The sequence below is a fragment of the Canis aureus genome, chromosome 16, assembly GCF_053574225.1.
Source record: "Canis aureus isolate CA01 chromosome 16, VMU_Caureus_v.1.0, whole genome shotgun sequence".
Classification (NCBI taxonomy): domain Eukaryota; kingdom Metazoa; phylum Chordata; class Mammalia; order Carnivora; family Canidae; genus Canis; species Canis aureus.
The window spans coordinates 20,243,830-20,261,455 of NC_135626.1; the positions used below are offsets into that span (position 1 = coordinate 20,243,830).

The 17,626-nt window shown below is 39.1% G+C and overlaps 1 protein-coding gene across 4 annotated transcripts in view; it reads left to right on the top strand.

Annotated features, from left to right (window-relative positions):
• Positions 1 to 1,211: 1,211 nt before the first annotated feature.
• The window catches only part of ATAD5 (ATPase family AAA domain containing 5), a 50,224-nt gene continuing 33,809 nt past the window's right edge, over positions 1,212 to 17,626 (top strand). Inside the window, exons 1-7 of one of the 4 annotated variants that reach the window (XM_077852115.1) lie at positions 1,214 to 1,666; positions 4,066 to 4,174; positions 4,772 to 6,663; positions 7,305 to 7,413; positions 10,732 to 10,896; positions 13,053 to 13,179; positions 13,808 to 13,889. In XM_077852115.1, the coding sequence (XP_077708241.1) occupies positions 4,169 to 4,174; positions 4,772 to 6,663; positions 7,305 to 7,413; positions 10,732 to 10,896; positions 13,053 to 13,179; positions 13,808 to 13,889 (2,381 nt within the window). In that variant the 5' untranslated portion in view covers positions 1,214 to 1,666; positions 4,066 to 4,168. Of the gene's footprint in view, positions 1,667 to 4,065; positions 4,175 to 4,771; positions 6,664 to 7,304; positions 7,414 to 10,731; positions 10,897 to 13,052; positions 13,180 to 13,807; positions 13,890 to 17,626 lie in introns of all 4 variants that reach the window. The other 3 variants (XM_077852113.1, XM_077852112.1, XM_077852114.1) reach the window with 3 other exon arrangements.

Here is a 17,626-nt window from a genome sequence, read left to right on the forward strand (position 1 = left end):
GCCCCGAATCAGGTTCCCTGCCGGGAGCCTGCTTGTCCCTCTGCCTGTGTCTCTGCCTCTTTCTCTCTGTGTCTCTCATGAATAAATAAATAAAATCTTAAAAAAAAAACAAAAACAGAACAACAAAACAATATATATTTTAGAAGACTGAAGGTAGCCCTGAACAACCTTATCCTGGGCTAATAATTTTATTTAAAAAATATTTATTTATTTTTTAGAGAGCACAAGCAGGGGCAGACAGAGAAGCAGGCTCTGTTGAGCAGGGAGCTGGATCTGAGGGCCCCAAGATCATGACCTCAGTGGAAGACAGATGCTTAACCGACTGAGCCACCCAGGCATCCCCTGGGCTGATAATTTTAAAAGAAAACAATGATTATCTTCAGTTTCATTGGAGAAATTTGTATCCTTTATGTCGTCAAAACAACAGCAACACAATTGCCTCAGTAGTTACAAGCAGTATGCATAACCTGCCCTAACAGGGTGGCTTCCCCTTACTGCTTGATACATCCTTTTACCTGCCTTACTTTGCGGTTAATACCACATAGATAAAACTATGCACTCAAAATAAACAGACTCTATATGTCACTGCAACGAATGTTTAAAAAAAAAAAAAAAAAAGGTCATAGCTAAACCAATCCACGAAAACAATGCAAACAATGCAAATAACGTACAAGATTAGCATCACTACAAACCAGCAAAGCACTGGTAACTGCGACAGATGGAGAACACTCCCAACTAGCTGAGACCCCTGTTGGGCTCCTAACTGCCTGCGGGGGACGAAGTCCAAGAGAAGAAATGCCTCTTTAGCTCAACTAAGGGTTCAAAATCACAATCTCGGATCCCAAATGGGAGCATCTCGAGGTGGGGGACGCTTGCCTAAATAACATCCCGTCTGGGAGGAATGTAATGCATTATTTCCTTTTTCTGTATTTTTCGAATTTCCGTTTTTAAAAAGAGAAAAAGAGGCTAGCCCGGGGCGTCAAAAGTCTAGCGTTTTAACTCTGCCACCAACGGACTTGAGTGCAATCACGTCTTCACCCCCGACGCCGGGCGCGAGCAGTTCGAAGCTCCGACGGACCTGCTAGCGTTCGAAGTCCCGCTGGGAGACGGATCGCGCCCGCCGCAGCTTCGCCCCAGAAGCGTTTTGGCCCTCTCCGGGCGCCGTCCGCGCAGCCTCCAGAAGCAAGCCTAAGCTCCGCCCCCTGCGCTCCGGACGGCGCGAAAACCCAATTGACAAGAACTCCGTCCGGAGCCCGCGGGTCCGCTCCGCGTTCGGCCTGCTCTGCCGGCCGGGGTCGAAGTCCCGGGCGCTCAGCCTGGGGCCCCCCCGCGTCGAGGCGCCCCCGCGCCGGCCGGCCGCGCCCCGGGCTCCTCGCAGCCCGCGCTTTCTTGCCGCCGTTTCCCGCGTCCGACTCGGCGGAGCTGGTGAGCTGGGCCCGGCCTCCGCGACCGCTCCGGCCGGGTGGGCGCGGGGCAGAGGGAGACGGCCCCCGCGGCCCGGCTGCTCCCTGTGCGGGAGCCGGCCGCCTCCATGGCCCCCGGGCTGAGGGGGCCCGGCCGCGCAGCGCCCTAGGAGCCGGCGTTCCGGGAAGCTGGGAGCATGGTGGGGGTCCTGGCCATGGCGGCGGCAGCTGCTCCCCCTCCGGTGAAGGACTACGAGATTGAGGTGAGCTAGCGCGTCTCTGGCCGGAGGAGGCGGGTGGACGGTGATCCCGACCCCGGGTCCCGGAGGGGAGACGAGGGAGCTGGCTGTGACCTTGCGTGCCGCGACTGCTCGAGCCTGTCGCTTCCCGAGTCGCGAAGGGGCCGACAGCCGTGGAGACCGTGAGACGAGTGCGGGCCCGCGGAGTCAGGGCTTCGAAGGACACCGCGCGACCCCGTTCCCAGGTCCTAAAAAGTGTTGGCGGAACCTGGCGTTTTGGCCTTGTGAGAGGTCTCAGAGGCCCCCGGGATCAAGTCTGGGCTCATCGTAAGGAATCAGAACTTTAGCTTGAAGTTCAACTCGTCTGTCTGTTCTCATGGCCCTCGAGCCTAAGCTGCTGCGGTTAGGAGACCCAGCAGGGAACGCTGCTGTTCTTACGTATTCGCCGAGTTTCAGTGAAAGGCACTGAGCAGTCGGTGTGAGGATACTCCAAAGCCGTGAAGTGCTGGAGTAGCAGCAGCTCAAGGTGATGGCTGCTGTAGTTTTACACCTTTTCGTCTCAAGCTAGCATTCTAACTGAAAGACGCATACGGGTGCCCTTGAAAGGAGCCAAGATGTACGCTCATTTATTTAACTGGGACTCTTTTTTTTTTTTTTTTAATCATTGAATAACTTTTGTCAACTTGCCAATTGTTAGGCTGATACTTGTTTGCGAAATCAAGGCAGTTGCTCAGCTTTCCTGGGTGTGAAGAAGGACTTGATGGTACTTGAATTAGACAGTTCTTGATTTTTGTATGGTCAGTTTTTATCAAGCTTTCCTTACAGTTTCTCCTTTTGGTGCCCTGCTTGTCTTATTTCATAATAATGATGCTTACCTTTTAGTATTGCAAGGGTCGGAGTCTTGTACACATTATTTTGCTTAATATCAACCCTGTCATGAGTTCTCATTATCTGTATGATCCATATGAATGGATGAGGGAAGAAGGTTAAAAAATATTAAAAGTGGGGCACCTGGGTGGCTCAGTCAGTGAAGCATCTGCCTTTGGCCCAGGTCATGATCCCGGGGCCCTGGGATTGAGCCCCAAGTTGGGCTCTCTGCTCAGTGGAGAGTCTGCTTCTTCTTCTCCCTCTGTACCCCCATGCTCTCTCTCTCTCATATAAAAATTTTTTTAAAGTAATTAAAAGTAAGTTAAGTTAGAAAAATTAGAAAGTTAAAGAGGTTGCCTGGGTGACTCAGTTGTCCAAGTGTCTGACTCTTTATTTTAAAGATTTTATTTATTCATCAGGAACACACACACACACACACACCACACACACACACACACACAGAGACAGAGAGAGAGAGAGAGAGAGAGAGAGAGAGGGGCAGAGGGAGAAGCAGGTTCCACGCAGGAATCCTGATGTGGGACTCGATCCCGGGACTCCAGGATCAAGCCTTAAGCCAAAGGCAGGCACTAAGCCACTGAGTCACCCAGGGATCCCTTAAGTGTCTGATTCTTGAACTCAGCTGAGGTCTTGATCTCAGGGTTGTAAGTATAAGCCCTGTGTTGGGCTCCACACTATGGAGTCTACTTTAAAAACTTAAAAAAGTTGAGACGCCTGGGTGGCTCAGCGATTGAGTGTCTGCCTTCAGCCCAGGGAGTGATCCTGGAGTCCCGGGATCGAGTCCCACATTGGGCTCCCTGCATGGAGCTGCTTCTCTCTCTGCCTATGTCTCTGCCTCTCTCTCTCTCTGCGTGTCTCTCGTGAATAAATTTTAAAAAATCTTTTTTTAAAGATTTTTTATTTATTTATGATAGTCACGCAGAGAGAGAGAGAGAGAGAGAGAGGCAGAGACATAGGCAGAGGGAGAAGCAGGCTCCATGCACCGGGAGTCAACGTGGGATTCGATCCCGGGTCTCCAGGATTGCGCCCTGGGTCAAAGGCAGGCGCCAAACCGCTGCGCCACCCAGGGATCTCAAATTTTTAAAAATCTTAAGAAAAAAAAAAAAAAACTTAAAAAAGTCAAAAGTAAATGCTTAAGGTACCATGCTAGTAGACGTCAGAGCCAGCACTTAAATTGTATCTGCCTGACTCCAGAGCCTATGGTATCATGCCTTTGATACCATCTCAGGGTAATAATAATACTAATAGCTCATTAGCATTTTATTCTAATGCATTTACTATTTCATTTCAACATATAACATTTTAATCTCTAATTTATTTTGCCTCCTATTTATCCAGCTGGTTAGAAATTTGTCCCCCACCACCACAAAAAAAAAAGAAATTTGTCCCAATACCATTTATTAACTACTTACTTGCTCACTAACTTATTTGCTCCTGCTCTCATATACCAAGTTCTTAAATATATACTTATTTCTTTTTCTGGTTTTCTAACTCATTCCATTATGTTGGCTACCTTATGCTTTTTCTTTTTTTTAAAGTAATTTCTACACTCAGTGTGGGCCTCAAATTCATAACCCTAAGATCAAGAGTCGCACGCTCTCCTGACTGAGCTGGCCAGGTGCCTCCAGTATTTTGTTTTAAATGATGGTAGGTTTTTTTTTTTAATTTTTAAAAGATTTTATTTTCTTATTTATTCGAGAGAGAGAGAGAAAGAGAGAGAGAGTCAGAGACACAGGCAGAGGGAGAAGCAGGCTCCATGCAGGCAGCCCAATGTGGGACTCGATCCCGGGACTCCAGGATCACACCCTGGGCCGAAGGTGGCGCTAAACCGCTGAGCCACCGCTGAGCCACCCGGGCTGCCCGATTTCACATATTTTTATGCAGTGTATTTGTTACAAATGTTGTGGGGTGGGTGTTACGTGGGTATTACTACTCAAAGGTTGTAAACAGAGACCAACAGAAATGAACACCTTTGTGCATTTGTGTAGTAGCCTTGAAACTTTTTATTGAAGCATATATAAAGTAAAATACATGAGTTATAAGTGTATGACTTGATGTGATATTGAGATTTGAATGTAGGTTTAATTTTAAAGCTCTTTTTTCCTAATATATCAGGTTCATTACCTAAGGGAGCCTTCCTTTTTTAAATCAATTTAGGTAAAATATTAGATCCATGTTTACAATTTATGTTTTGTGTTACTTTGCTTGAAATAAGCGCTTTTTTTTTTCCTCTTAAACTGATAGGCATGCAAAAAACGAAGGAAAGATGATGAGAGATCTTCCTGCAAAACAATTACAAAATATTTATCACCAGTTGGGAAGACTGGAGAGAGTGTTTTCTCTCCACCAAAATCCAGCAATATTCTGGATTATTTTAGAAAGACTTCTCCCACAAATGAAAAGACACAATCAGCAAAAGAGTGCAAGAAAAAGTCCTCAGCACCATTGTCTGCTGACAGTGGCAAAGACTGTAAAACACCTTTGGAAATGTTTTCAAACATAGAATTTAAGAAGAGAGGAAAGAGAGTTAATTTATCTCATCAACTAAATAATATTAAAACTGAAAATGAATCTCCGGTTAAAATTAGTAGTGATGATAGCAAAGAAGATTCTAGTCTAAATAATGATTTTGTAGAAAGTAGTACTTCTGCTTTACTCTACAAGAAACTTGCACAAAGTATTCAAGATATCAAAAAGCAGTCAAGTACTATGACCTCCATAAAAAGCTCTAAGAAAGTGAATCCTAAACAAGGGATCACAAAAAATGATTGCAAAAAAATGAGAAAAAGGAAGCACAGAGATATAATAGATCTATCTGAAAGCTTACCATTGGCAGAGGAACTAAATCTTCAAAAAGATGGTAAAGATGGGAAACAGATCATGCCTTCCCTAACTAATGAGATCAAGAGTACTGCAAATGATGCAGACTCTAGAGGTGATATAACTAAAACAGCCCACTTAAATGATAATACAATTACTGTCTCATATGAGGAATTTCTAAAAAGTCACAAGGAAAACACAGTAGAACACATACCAGACTCTACAGTGTCAATTTGTATTCCTTCTGAAACTGTTGAAGAGATGGTCAAAAGTGGTTGTATAAGTGACCCAGAAACCTGTGAAATTTCCCAACATGTACGCTATAAGACAGTTACTGTTCTTGCACAGGTTCATCCTGTTCCCCCCAGAAAGACAAGGAAAATACCCTCAATTTTCTTGAAACAAAAGCAGTTGGAAATGGAAAATAGTCTGTCCGATCCTGAGAGTGAGCAGACTGTTCAGAAAAGAAAATCTAATGTTGTTATACAGGAAGAAGAATTAGAATTGGCGGTGTTGGAAACTGGAAATTCTGAAGCTGTGAAACCAAAATGCACTCTAGAGGAAAGACAGCAGTTTATGAAAGCATTTAGACAGCCAGCATCAGATGTTCTTAAAAATGGAGTCAGAAAGTCTTCTGATAAGCAGAAAGAGCTCAATGAAAAATCTGTAAATGAGGAAGGAAGAGACAATAATTCTAAAAAAATCATGGAAAATCCTAATATTCAAGTGGTTTCAAATTCACAGTCACATACTGATAAAGGAAGTTTTCCTAAGGAGAAAAGTAAAAAGCTGAAGAAAAGGGGTAAGAAAATGTTGGATACTGGTACTATTCCAGGTGAAAATAGACAGGGAAATACTCAGAAGAAAGCAACAACTTTTTCCTTAAAAGATAAACAGAATCAAAATAGGCTTAGAATGAGTTTAAGACAAAAGAAAACAGAAATTTTCAAAAACAGTATATTATTGAACTGTGAAAGTCTTACTTACAAAGATTTAGCAAATGATGACCATCTAAAGATTTCCTCTCTGTGTAACAAGAAGTCTTCAAGAAAAATCAGCATACCAGTTAAGGATATGGTTATACATTCTAAAGTTGAAGCTGAAGACAGTTTGGTAAATGTTTCCACACCCAAGTCAACCAGAAGATCTGTAAGAACCAGCAGTACACCTACAGCAATAGTCATTAGTGGTACTGATTCTGAAGATGGTAGTCCAGCAAAGACCTCCACTCCAAAAGCAGCCAACTTGCCAGAAAAGCATAGCTTATATACAGCAGAATTAATAACAGTACCATCTGACTCAGAGAGCCCTATTAGGTAAAGTTTTGTTTTTGTTCTGAAGTTCTCAGTATCTGCATACATTATTAGCTGGGAAGGAAAATACGTAAAGCATTGGAGAGTATTATTTTTTCTAGAACACAGCAGATTTATAAGAAACAAAACAGTTTAAAAAATGCTGTTTATTTTCCACATTTAATTTAAAGTCAAGCATGATTTCAGAAGAAATCTAGATGTATTTTACATGATTTCAAACTATTACAACAGTTACTAATTCCCTAGGGAAATATTTTTCAAAAAGGAATTTTGTGCATCTAACAAACTTAAGATTAAAAATAAGTCAGAGTTTTATTTCTTGGGTAAACTGAGCCGTGTACTATGAGGTATATACTTTCATGCTGGTTTTGGCCAGTGGAAGAATGATCTTAGGAGGTAATTTTCTGTAAAGTTTATGATTTCTAAAAGGAAACATTTTATATTTTAGCTTTGAGTTTAGCTTTGAGTTTGGCTTACTTTTCATTAGTACTCCTTATTAGAAACTAATAAGGAGTATTTTTGTTTTTAAGAAATGTTTTTAAGAAATGTCCAGAAATTTGAGCCCTAGTTGGTTCTTTTCTGTATTTAATTGAAATTCTGACACATAATCATGAGAATGTTTCCGAAAATCTTTTTTCCCCCAGAATGAAATTCACCAGAATTAGTACTCCCAAAAAATCTAAGAGAAAATCTAAGAAAAGATGCGAGAAATCTGAAGCAACTGATGGAGATTTTACTTCTCAGACTAGAAAGGTAATTGAAATATTAGAGGGTCCTGTAAGTGGTATTCTGTTTCCTAAAACGACTACTAGTAGAAGTAATATGCTCAAAGAAGAGTCACACATTTTATAGGTTGGTTATGTTGACTACAGCTGCATATTATTATTCACTATTTTTCTATTCCTTTGGCTAGTTTTTTAAGCAGTCAGCATATCTTATTGTGAGATGAAAACGGTTGATAAGGACAGTATAATTAGAAAAAGTTTTCTTGGAATGCCAAATGTCTAACCCTTAGCTTAGCTCAGGTCATGATCTCAGTATTATGATACTGAACCTTGAGTCAGGCTCTGAGTCCTGAGCCTGCTTGTCTCTCTCTTCCTGCCCCTCCCTGCACTTGTGCACTCTTTCACCCCCTCTCATTCTGTTTCTCTAAAATAAATAAGTAAAATCTTTAAAAAGTTTTCTTGGTAGAAATTACATCTAATAATTTTCCTTAAGACTGCTTATAGGTTGTGATTGAGTTTTTGTTTATTTCTATAGATCAAAGGCCAAAAAGTAGAGTCTGTAACTCTGGTACAGGTCTAAAAACCCTGGTACTGTTGACATTTTGGCTGGATAATTCTTTGTTACAGGGGACTGCTTGTGTATTGTAGGATGTTTAGCAATAATCCAGGCCTCTACCCATGAGATGCCAGTAGTTCTCCAGCTACCCTGGTTATGACAACCACACAATGTCACCACACATTACAAATATCCCCGAGAAGGAAACAAATCCACCCCCTGCCCCATTGAAAACCATTTCCCTAAAGGAAAAGGTAGGATATTTAAGAATAATTTAGCTGCTTTTACAGACTAATCTGCTTATTTCTACCATGAGAGAATTGGATTCTCTTTAGGGTAAGTAGGTACAGGTATGTGTGTGTTGAAAAGCTCCCAAGGTGATTGTGACATAATCCTTAGGTGAATACCACTGCTACAGAAGATTGGTGTCTCTTTTGTTGTTATTTAACAGCTATCATGTTTTTTGACTGCTTATCAAATTCCAGGCACTAGGCTTAGTACTCATCATTAATCTCATAAAGTAAATATTTAACCCTTTTTTGAAGTACAGTGGAGCCAAAAGAAGTGAGAACATTTTTAAGAGTAGTTGAAATGGTATACAGTGCAATCCAAGCTGGGTGGATGGAGTAGAGACTGACAAACAGGGAGAAGATAGTAAGTGCTATCAAGAGACAAGTTTCTGATGTAGTCAGGAGTAACCAAGTAAGGCTGGGAGAATGAATGGCTAGGTCAGAAATTAGGATGTTGGAAATGACTATTTTTGAGGTGATAGGATTATGGTTGGTTTTAATTTTCTTTATTTTTCTGTTTTCTGTTTATTTTTTTTAAGATTTTTATGTATTTATTCATGAGAGACACAGAGGCAGAGATACAGGCAGAGGGGAGAAGCAGGCTTCCCACAGGGAGCCTGATGTGGGACTCGATCCCAAGACCCTGGGATCACCACCTGAGCCGAAGGCAGACACTCAACCACTGAGCCACCCAGGTGCCCCTGTTTTCTGTTTTTTTTAATAAACATGAACTTTTAAAAACTTTTATCAGAAAAAAATAACTGGGACACCTGGGTGGCTCAGTCAGTTAAGCATCCAACTCTTGGTTTCTGCTCAGGTCATGATCTCAGGGTTGAGAGATTAAGCCCCAGGTGGGGCTCTGTGCTAAGTGAGAAGTCAGCTGGAAATTCTCTCTCCCTCTCCTTCCCCCCCCCCCACCTCAAATAAATAAATAAATAAAGCCTTTTTTAAAAAAGAAAAAAATAACTTAAAAAAGACTTTAAGCAGGATTACTTGCCAAATGCTTATGTGTGTTTTTTTCCTTCCACACATTCATTAAAACATCTTTTTGTGTAACAGTTTGTTTCAGTAGTTGAGTTGTTAATTTAAATTTAGGAAAATTATTTTGAATATGAATTTATAAGGTTTCATCAGGCTGCCAAAAATTTTGGTAGCAGAACAACAGAAATCTATTGCTCTACTGTACAGAAGTAAATCTTTGTTTTCCTAACCTTACATGTATTTTGAATATCCATCCCTGCGCTTTTCTGTGGTTTTTTAAAAACTTCTTAAGGTTTTAAAAAACAGCAAGCACTTGTATAAAATTAAAGGTGAAAATGTTTCATTTCCTACTCTGGGAGTAACCCACTTCTTTTTTTTTTTTTTTTTAAGATTTTATTTATGTATTTGAGAGAGAGAGAGAGAGTGAGCGGGGGGGGGGGGGGGGGGAAGAGGGACAAGCACAAACTCCAAGCTGATTGCAGAGCCTGACTCAGGACTCGATCTCAGGACCCTGAGATCATGATCTGAGCTGAAATCAAGAGTCCAATGCTTAACCTGCTGAGCCACCCAGGTGCCCCTGGATGTTTTTAACCTAAACAAAAAAGCCTGTAGAACTCAGAATATGGAAAGCACATTGTCCGGAAGATAATATTTAAATGCACAAAGTCACTTAGTACATCAGTGACAAAGTCAGTCGTAAAGGCTAGACTTTATTCTTGTCTAGTGTTGTTTTCCGTGCTCAATACCTTTTCAGCCTTTCTCCAATGGATTCACCTTAAAGGCGACTAAAAGAAAGATGTCATGAAGATGATGGGAAAATAACCAACAATTCTAATCCATACAGACATCTAATAACAGACATCTCTCTGGGTGTTTTCCACAAATGTAATTATATTTATCTGAATAAATTTCTAGTTAGAAATTAAGTCAAACTAAGTATAACTGGACACATTGTAATTTAACTTCCTTGCTAAGATTTGAGTAACTTTGTCTTTTATTTAATATGATTTGTGATTGTAGTTTTATATATATATATATATATATATATATATATATATATTTTAAATGGATTTTATTTTTTAGAACAATTTTAGGTTCACAGCAAAACTGAATGGAAGATACCAAGATTTCCCATATATCTCCTGTATCCACACTGCATAGCCTCCCACATTATTAATACCAGAATAATACATTTGTTACAATTGATAAACCTGCATTAGCAGATCATTGTTACCCAGAGTCTGTAGTTTACATTAGGGTTCACTCTTAGTGTTATATATTCTCTGGGATTAGATGTATCATGACGTGTATCCACCATTATAGTATCATATATATAGTATGATATCACTCCCTTAAAAATCCTCTATGCTTTGTCTGTTCATCCCTTTCTCCTCACTTTACTCCTGGCAACCACCGATCTTTTTTACTCTCCAAAGTTTTGCCTTTTAAAAAAATTTTTTATTGTTAAATCTAAAATATTTGCCACTGACCTAAACTAATATTTCAAATTTTTGTTTAGGTAAGCAGTGCTTCAAAAAATCTATCAAAAGCAAAACAATTGGTTGAAAAAGCAAAAGCTTTACACATTAGTAGGTCAAAAGCTACTGAAGAAATAGTGACACCCTTGAGACGTTCATCTAGACATCAGACACTTCCTGAAAGGACAGAATTGTCAGAAACAGAAGTAAGTATTAAAAATATTAATTGGTATGAATTCTGTTCTATTCTGCTTGGAGTGGGAGAAGGAAGTCATTATAAAGTTATAGGGTAGATTTGTAAGAAACCCTTGAGGTGGTAGAAAGAATATCATTTTCAGTTCTGTTTTAGAAGCTTTTGGCTCTTTGCCTGCAGAATACAGTCTGAATGCTTATCAAGTCATTCAAGATCCTTTATAGGCTGAATTAGCTCTTCCCTTTCCTCAAAACAACCCCCTTCCTCATATAAACAGTATTTGCTCTAGTCACACTAAATTATTCATTCCTCCCCAAATGGTGTAATTTTTTACTTTTTTCCATTTTGTAGTCTCAGCTTGAAATGCACATTCCAAATATTCTTTTCTACATAAAGCATTGCTACTCAAACATTAAGTCCTACTAAATGCTAACACCTCTTTTTTAAAAATCCAGCTTTATTATAGAGATATAAATCACATACCATACAATCCACTATTTAAAGTGTATAATTCATTGGCTTTTAATATATTTAGAGTAGTACATCCATTACCACAATTTTAGAACATTTTATTACCTCAAAAAGAGCCCTCATTCCTCTTAGCCGTCACTTTCCAATCTCTCTTCCCCCAGCTGTAGCCAATCAATCTACTTCCTATCTCTTTTTTTTTTTTTTTTTTTGTTAGATGCTTGGGACGCCTAGGTGGCTCCCTTTATTTTTTATTTTCTTTTAATTATTATTATTATTATTATTTTTTAAAGATTTTATTTATTTATTCATGATAGTCACACAGAGGGAGACAGAGAGGCAGAGACACAGGCAGAGGGAGAAGCAGGCTCCATGCACCGGGAGCCCGACGTGGGATTCGATCCCGGGTCTCCAGGATCATGCCCCGGGCCAAAGGCAGGCGCCAAACCGCTGTGCCACCCAGGGATCCCTTAATTATTTTTTTAACTTGTATTTATATATGATAGTCACACACACACACACACACACGCAGAGAGAGAGAGAGAGAGGCAGAGACATAGGCAGAGGGAGAAGCAGGCTCCATGCACTGGGAGCCCGACGTGGGATTCAATCCCGGGTCTCCAGGATCGCGCCCTGGGCCAAAGGCAGGCGCTAAACTGCTGCGCCACCCAGGGATCCCTCCACTTCCTATCTCTAGAGATTTGCCTACTCTGAACATTTCATATAAATGGTAACATACATACCATATATGGTCCTTTGTGTTTGGTTTCTTTCACTCATAATGTTCTCAAGGTTCATCCATGTTGTAGCATCAATGTTTCTTATTTATTTATTTATTTATTTATTTATTTATTTATTTATTTATATTGCCAAATAATACCCCATTGTATGGATATATTACATTTTATTTACTGATTCATCAGTTCATGGAGATTTGGGTTGCTTCCACTTTTTGGCTATTAATAATGACTCCTCTTGAAAGCTTTGCTGATGCCTACAAGACAGGTAGTTTCCTCCCCTATATATACTTCTATGTTTTTTTTGTATTTTGGTTAGTATTGCTCTCACCATACTGTTGCTTTTTTTTATTTTTTATTTTTTTATTTATGATAGTCACACAGAGAGAGGCAGAGACACAGGCAGAGGGAGAAGCAGGCTCCATGCACCGGGAGCCTGACGTGGGATTCGATCCCAGGTCTCCAGGATCGCGCTCTGGGCCAAAGGCAGGCGCCAAACCGCTGCGCCACCCAGGGATCCCTGGTTGCTTTTTTTAAAAAGAAGACCCATGATCATAATAAATCTACTCTTCAGTATGTGAATCTATGTGATGTCACTTGGGTTGATGTCACTTATATGTTCCCCGTATCAGTCAGGTAATGTCTGATGGAGAGGTATTTGCAGCTGCTGCTAATGTCATTGTCTTACCTATGGCTACTAGCACCATAATCCTTTTGAAATTTTTTTTTTTTTTTTTATGATAGTCACACAGAGAGAGAGAGAGGCAGAGACATAGGCAGAGGGAGAAGCAGGCTCCACGCACTGGGAGCCCGATGTGGGATTCGGTCCCGGGTCTCCAGGATTGCGCCCTGGGCCAAAGGCAGGCGCTAAACCGCTGCACCACCCAGGGATCCCCTCCTTTTGAAATTTTAAAACATCAAGTATATGACGTATTTTTAAAATGGTTTTCTTATTCTGTCCTAGGATTCTTTAATAATAATCGATTCAGATCATACTTCTTTAAAGCAACCTGAGAAAAATCAGAAGAAGCTTCAGTGTCTGAATGATGTGCTAGGAAAAAAACTAAACAAGATTCCTAAAAATGTACCTGGTAATCAAACTTGATAATGCTTATGATGAACATTAGAATGTTTCAGAGGGATTATATTGCTCTGAATGCTGTCATTTTAATTTAATTCCTTGTCTTATATGGTATAAACTTTATTAAGTATTTTTATTTAATAAGTAAAATTATAGTGTAGTGTAGAGTTTTATAAAGGTGATTTTGTACATTTAGGTTCTTGAATTTCTATTTAGCCTCATTAAGTTAGAGGTTCCTATATCTGACAGACCATCAAAATCATCAGAATAAATTAAAAAGTCCTTAAATCTTTAGGTCCTTCCCTAGGCATATTGACTGAGAATCTCTTTAGGTGGGTGTGGGAATCTGTAGTTAAAAAAAGATTTCCAGGAAATTCTGATAATGATATTGGGAGACCAGATCATTATATAGAAATTTTTAAAATTTAAAAGGTATTTTTTTAAGTTAAAAAAAGTAGAGTTATTTTTTTTATATAGAAATTTTTAAAATTAAAAAGTTTTTTAAGTTAAAAGTAAAGGGTTATTTATTTATTTATTTATTTTTTAAGTTTAAGAAAGTAGAGCTATAATTTGAAAGTAGCTGGAGGTAAGTAGAGATGATAAACATTGGCACTAACCTAAGTATTTATTTTTCTAAGGGAAAATGAAAGTTGCTCCGTTATTTCTTACCAGAAAGACTCAGAAAACAGCTGATCCTGTTATTGGTTTTGATGAAAACAGGTCAGTCCAATACAAATTTTTAAATGCTGAAATATCTTGCGGAATGTTTTCTGTATTTTTGCTTTACTTTGATGAGAAAGCGTGTACGTTCATTTTTATTTTTATTTATTTTTTCAAAAGATTTTTATTTATTCACGAGAGACACAGAGAGAGTGGCAGAGACATAGGCAGAGGGAGAAGCAGGTTCACCACAGGGAGCCCAATGTGGGACTCGATCCCGGACCTTGGGATCAGGCCCTGAGCCAAAGGTATACACAGTCAACCGCTGAGCCACCCAAGCATCTCTAACAAGTTCATTTTTAAAGGTGACAATATTGACAGTGCTGCAGCTACAACTTGAAGATCTAACATTTTGTGGCCATCTCTAGATGAAACACTGGGAAAATAAACCAAAAGCATCAGAGAGCTGATTATGAACTTATTCAATAAATATTTAAATACCTGGTACAGGGGTGCCTGGCTGGCTCAGTGGAAAGAGTGTGAAACTCTTGATGTCGAGGTCATGAGTTTGAGCCCCACACTAGGAATAGAGATTATATTTTTAAAAAAATAAAATCTTTAAATACATGCTATGTATGAAGCACTGTATTTGGTACAGGAATATTATGGAGAACAAAACAAGACACATTCTCTGTCCTCATGAGGTTTATACTCTGGAAGAAAGATAATCTATGATTAAACATCAGTTGGACCAACAAATGAAAAATTGCAGTTGTGCTAAGAAGGAGAGGTATCAAGTTCTTTTACGTTTCTATTAAGTGGATTTGGTCTGGTCAAGCAAGGAAGGCTTTGCTAAAGAAATGTCACCTGAACTGAAGTATTAGCAGGAGTTCATCAGGAGGAACAGTGTTTTAGCCAGAGGGAACAGTCTGCAGAGTCCCTGTAGCTGGAGAAAGCATGGAAAATAGTAAAGGTTGAAAGAATGCCAGTGTGGATTGAGCACAGAGAGCAGAAGTGAGAGGAATGTGGGATTAAGCTGGAGAGGTGGGTGCCAGTCCATGTAGCACCTTTAGACCATGTGAAAGAATTGTGTCATTATACCAAGGGCAATAAGAATTAGGTAATAGGAAGTGTCCATACTTAAACACAAGTATGAACATAACCATTTTGAATTTTGGAAAGTTTATTCTGACTACTGGATCAGTTTGCTGGATTAAAATCCATAATGATTAATTATATCTGGAGGTTAGGGGTAGGAGAAAGGAAGGTGTAAAGATGATAAGTTCTAGTATCCTGATGCAAGTGGATGGCATGATGAAAGAAGACCAGGTTTGGGACATCATGGTTCAGGTTATTTTTTCCTCTTTCACTTTTATTGAGGTATAATTACATATTATTAAATGCACAAATCTTTTTTGTATTTAAGTACAATTGACATACAATATCCTGTTAGTTTGAGATGTACATGATAGTGATTCAATATTTTTATACATTACAAAAAGATCCCCATAAGTCTAGTTACCATTTGTCATTGTATAGAAAGTTACTACCGTTGATTGATTATGCTCCCTATGCTGTACATTTCATCCCACAACTCAACTATTTTATGACTAGAAGTTTGTACCTGTTAATTCTCTTCCTCTATTTTATCTGCCTCCACCCCTTCCCTATTCTGGTAGCCAACACTTTGTTTCCTGTGTCATGAGTCCATTTCTGTTTTATTTGTTTGTTTTGTTAAATGCATAATCCTTAAACATAACAGTTTTGATAAGTACTTTAAATCAAGATTTAACATATTTCTTTTACTCCTGAAAGGTTATTCTTTTTCTATTATTGTCCCTACCACAACAAAAAGTTACCACTATTCTGATTTCATCACAGTTGATTAGTTTGATTTCTGTTACCATGGATTTGTTTTGCCAGTATCTAATTGCTTTTGCTCAGTACACATGCTTTTTAAAAATCAGCTTTATTCAGGTATAATGTACAATCATATGTACACAATGTCAAGTAAATAGTTCGAGTTTTTTTTTTTTTTGAAATTTTTATTTATTTATTCATGAGAGACACACACAGAGAGAGAGAGAGAGAGAGAGAGAGAGGCAGAGACACAGGCAGAGGGAGAAGCAGGCTCCATGCAGGTAGCCTGACGTAGGACTCGATCCAAGGTCTCCAAGATCACACCCTGGGCTGAAGGCAGCACTAAACAGCTGAGCCACCCGAGCTGCCCATAGTTTGAGTTTTAACAAATGTACACATCTGTGTAATCATCATAACAATAGAGAACATTTTCTTCACACTCAAAAAAGTTCCTTTATGCCCCTTTGCAGTTAATCCCTGCCCCCTGGTCCCAATCCCATGCAATTTCTGGTCTGTTTTCTGTTGATATAGATTGTTTTGCCTTTTCTAGAATTTCATAGAAATAAAATCATACAGGGTACACTTTTGTCTCTGGCTTCTTTCAGTCAATGTAATGTATCAGTAGCCTATTCTTTTTTATTGCTGAATAGTATTCCTTATATGAATAAGGATACACAGTTTGTTTATCCATTCTTTTATTGATGGCCATTTGGGTTGTTTCCAATATTTGGCGATTATTAATTAGGCTGCTGTGAACATTCCATACACATGTGTAGACAGTGTTCTCATTTCTCTTGAGTAAATACCTAGAAATGGAATTGTTCTGTCACTGGGTAGGTATACGTTTAACAGTATACAAATCTGCCAAACTTTTCCCAAGTGGTGGTTCTATTTTCCACTCCCACTGGCAATATAGGAGAGTTCCAGTTGCTAACACTTGGCATTATCAGACTTTTTAAATTTTAGCCATTTTAATAGGTTTCCAGTGATATATTACTATTTTTTATTCTTTTATGTATTATTTTTAATCAATTATTTTTTTAATTTTTAAAAATTATTTATTCATGAGAGACACAGAGAGAAAGGCAGAGACATAGGCAGAGGAGAAGCAGGCTTCCCCCAGGGAGTGTGATGTGGGACTTGATCCCAGGACCCCACAATCACGCCCTGAGCCAAAGGCAGATGCTCAACCACTGAGCCACCCAGGCATCCCAATTAGTTACATTTTAAACCTTGTTGAGGTATAATTTACAAATAGTCACCTGTATTTAAAGTGTATAACTTACTTGGTGACCTTTGTCAGTTGTGTGAAAGCACCATCACTGCCATACAGATACTGGTTTATATCCATTGTCCTCTAGAAGACTCCTTATGCCCTTCTGCAGTTCTTCTAGTCCCAGCTCAGACAAGTGCCAATCTTTTTCTATATGTTAATTTGCATTTTCTAGAAATCTTTACTAATGAAATCATATATACTTTTTTTTACCTGGCCTCTTTAAGTGTCCTGATTTTGAGATTTATTCATGTTATCAAACACAGTTGACTCCTGAACAACATGGCTTGAATTATGTAGGCCCGCTTACATGGATGTTTTACATTACGGTGCTGTAAAAATCTATTTTCCTTATGATTTTCTTAATATTTTTGTCTCTAGCTTTATTGTAAAGAATATAGCATATAATACAAACAACATAGACTATATGTTAATCACCTGTTAGTGTTAGTCACTAAGGCTTCCAGTCCACAATAAGCTTTTATTAGTAGGTAAGATTTTGGGGAGTCAAACATTACACATGCATTTTTGACTACACATGGGGTCAGCATTCATAACTCCCATATTGTTCAAGAGCCAATCAGTAGTTCATTATTATAATATTTTTGCTGAATAGTATTCCATTGTTTGGTACACCACTTTTTGTCTGTCTCCTCACCTGTTG